At 52.7% G+C, this 2,415-nt stretch overlaps 1 protein-coding gene across 1 annotated transcript in view; it reads right to left on the bottom strand.

Annotated features, from left to right (window-relative positions):
• Window positions 1-2,415, bottom strand: part of Ccdc61 (coiled-coil domain containing 61) — an 18,853-nt gene that overhangs the window by 6,760 nt on the left and 9,678 nt on the right. Inside the window, exon 5 of the mRNA XM_005370251.3 lies at window positions 1,640-1,813. Coding sequence (XP_005370308.1) covers window positions 1,640-1,813 — 174 coding nt within the window. The remainder of the gene's footprint in view (window positions 1-1,639; window positions 1,814-2,415) is intronic.

Here is a 2,415-nt window from a genome sequence, read left to right on the forward strand (position 1 = left end):
CAGCACCAGCCTCTGCAGAGCCAGCACTTGTTAGAGTGTCCCTCTACCTTCTGCCTGAATCACTGCCCTATGGGGCAGCATTCTCCCTCAGAAGCAAGGCCCTGTCTCCAAGAGAAGGAGGGGGAGGCAGAGTTAGAACTGACAGGGAGGACACACCACTACCTGAGAGATTTCAAGACACCCTTACCAGTTCTGTTGCTGGGTAAAGGTCGCCACCTTGTGGCCAATGTGGGAGATGACTTGGGTGGAGGGTAAGTTCCTCAGACCTCCTTGTGTCCTTCCTCCACCTCTGCTCAGCAGCGCCCGCCCGTGGGTCCTGCTACCCAGTGTACTCCCAAGTGAGAGAAGGTCATTCCTCTCTGCAGCAATTGGCACTCAGTCTAGGCTGGCACTTCCAACAATGCAGAAGTGCTGGCTGCATCCAAGGTCTAGCCTGGCCGTATAATTCACTGTGTGCCCTAGGAAAGTCCCCTAGCCCTCTGGGCTTCCTGGCACGGCGATGATAGCAATGTCTATCTCATAGGGTTGCTGTGAGGGTAACCACTTCTGCCTTCCATGGGCACATGGGCATATACCCTCACACAGACACAATACATAATAAAATCAATCTTAAAAGGGGTAATATAGGGACTGGAGTATGGTTTGGTCGGCTAGCACACGTGATGCTCTGGGTTCAATCCCAGGACTACATAAGCCAAGTCTGGTGGCCTATACGTATAAGCCCATGAACACCCAAGATCTGGAGGAAGGAGGACCAAAAGTTCAAAGTCATCCTTGACTAGATCGAGAGTTTGAAGCCAGTCTTGAATAGATGAGGCCTTGTCTCAAAAGGGAAAAAAAAAGAAATGGGCCGGCAAGATGGCTCAGTGGGTAAGGATGCTTGCCATCCAACGATACAAGCCTGACAAACTGAGTTTGATCCCTAGAAGCCATGTAACTATGGAGAGAGAGAACCAACGCCACATGCCACGGTGCGTACACATGTGTACACACACACACACACACACCATGCATATGGTACAATAATATTTTTTTAATGTCACTAGTCATCCTCAAAGAATTGGCCACCTCCAGGTAGAGACCAAATCCCTGCCTACAAAAGACAGAACCCAGCAGGAGTCAGGAGTATTCCAGAAGCCTCCACTCTTTCCACCCTCCCCCACAGTTGAAAACTTTGCATAAACTGTACCCTCTGCCTAGAACACTCTTCTCTAACTCCTTCACCTAACCTACCTGTCGGGCCCTGGGCACAGCTACCTTTTCTGCCTCCTCCTCACCTCCTCCGTAGCAGATAACACGATTTCATGGTTGTTGATTAACGTCCACTCCCAAGGCAGGGAGCCAGGCAGCATGAGGCTGGGTGAAGGCTATTTAGCCGCTCTTCCAGCCTATTTCACATTGCCTTTACTGATGGTGATCCTGCTTCCGCACCTTTTTCTGGAACCCCCTCCCGATCCCACACACACTGAACATCCTTCTCACTGTCCTAGGGGCCCAGGAAGGCAGCGCCAGGGCTATCAATCACCACTGAATTCCCAGCACCCAACAAAAGGCAGAGAGGCGGGGCTCAGAAGAAAAAAGGCGGTGCTAATCCCGTCCACCACACCCACCCACCCACCACACACATCCCCAGACTCACTGCTCCCTCAGGTGCCAGATTTCCGTCTCCCGAGTATCACGAGTATCACGAGCGTCCTGGCCGCCATCCAGCCCGCGAAGGCGGCCCAGCTCCTCCTTCAGTGAGCGGATGATGCCCTGCAGGACCACAGGGTCCGGCTTGCCCTGGTACGGGAGGGGCAGCGGGTAATGAATCCTGAGAGAGGGGATCAGAACCACGGGAGTCTCAGAGGCCAAAATCCACCCGAAGACACAGATCTCCGAGTCAAAGAACACAAGCACACAGAGTCCCAAAAGTTTGTGTTCTTGTTTTGGTGTTTTGTTTTGTTTTATGTTTTGAGGGCTTTGCTTGTTTGGGTTCTTGTGGCAGGATCTCACTGTGTGACCCCGGATGTACCCGTGCAGTGCAGACTGACTGTCCTGTCATGTCTGCAGGGAGGCACTGTTACTTAAGCCCAGACTCTACTCTGGAGACAGCAGATGGCCTGAGATGAGTCAGCCCTGAGCTGGGGACACTAGAGGATGCCTTCAGGTGCTGTCCCACTCACCACAGCTCCTACAGGATTTCTGATTTCCGCTTGCTGGCCCAGGCACCAGGACAGAGACCCTGTTGCCCAACTACTCAAAAGCCATTAGCAACCAGGTGTAATCCCAGTTCTCAGGAGGCTAAGGCAAGAGCACTGCCATGAGTTCATGGCCAGGCTGGGCTACATAGCAAGACTCTCTCTTAAAAATAATAAAGGAGCCAGGTGGTGGTGGCGCACACCTTTAATCCCAGCACCCCGGAGGCAAAGGCAG

The sequence above is a fragment of the Microtus ochrogaster genome, unplaced genomic scaffold (genome assembly GCF_000317375.1).
Source record: "Microtus ochrogaster isolate Prairie Vole_2 unplaced genomic scaffold, MicOch1.0 UNK74, whole genome shotgun sequence".
In the NCBI taxonomy this organism is placed as follows: Eukaryota; Metazoa; Chordata; class Mammalia; order Rodentia; family Cricetidae; genus Microtus; species Microtus ochrogaster.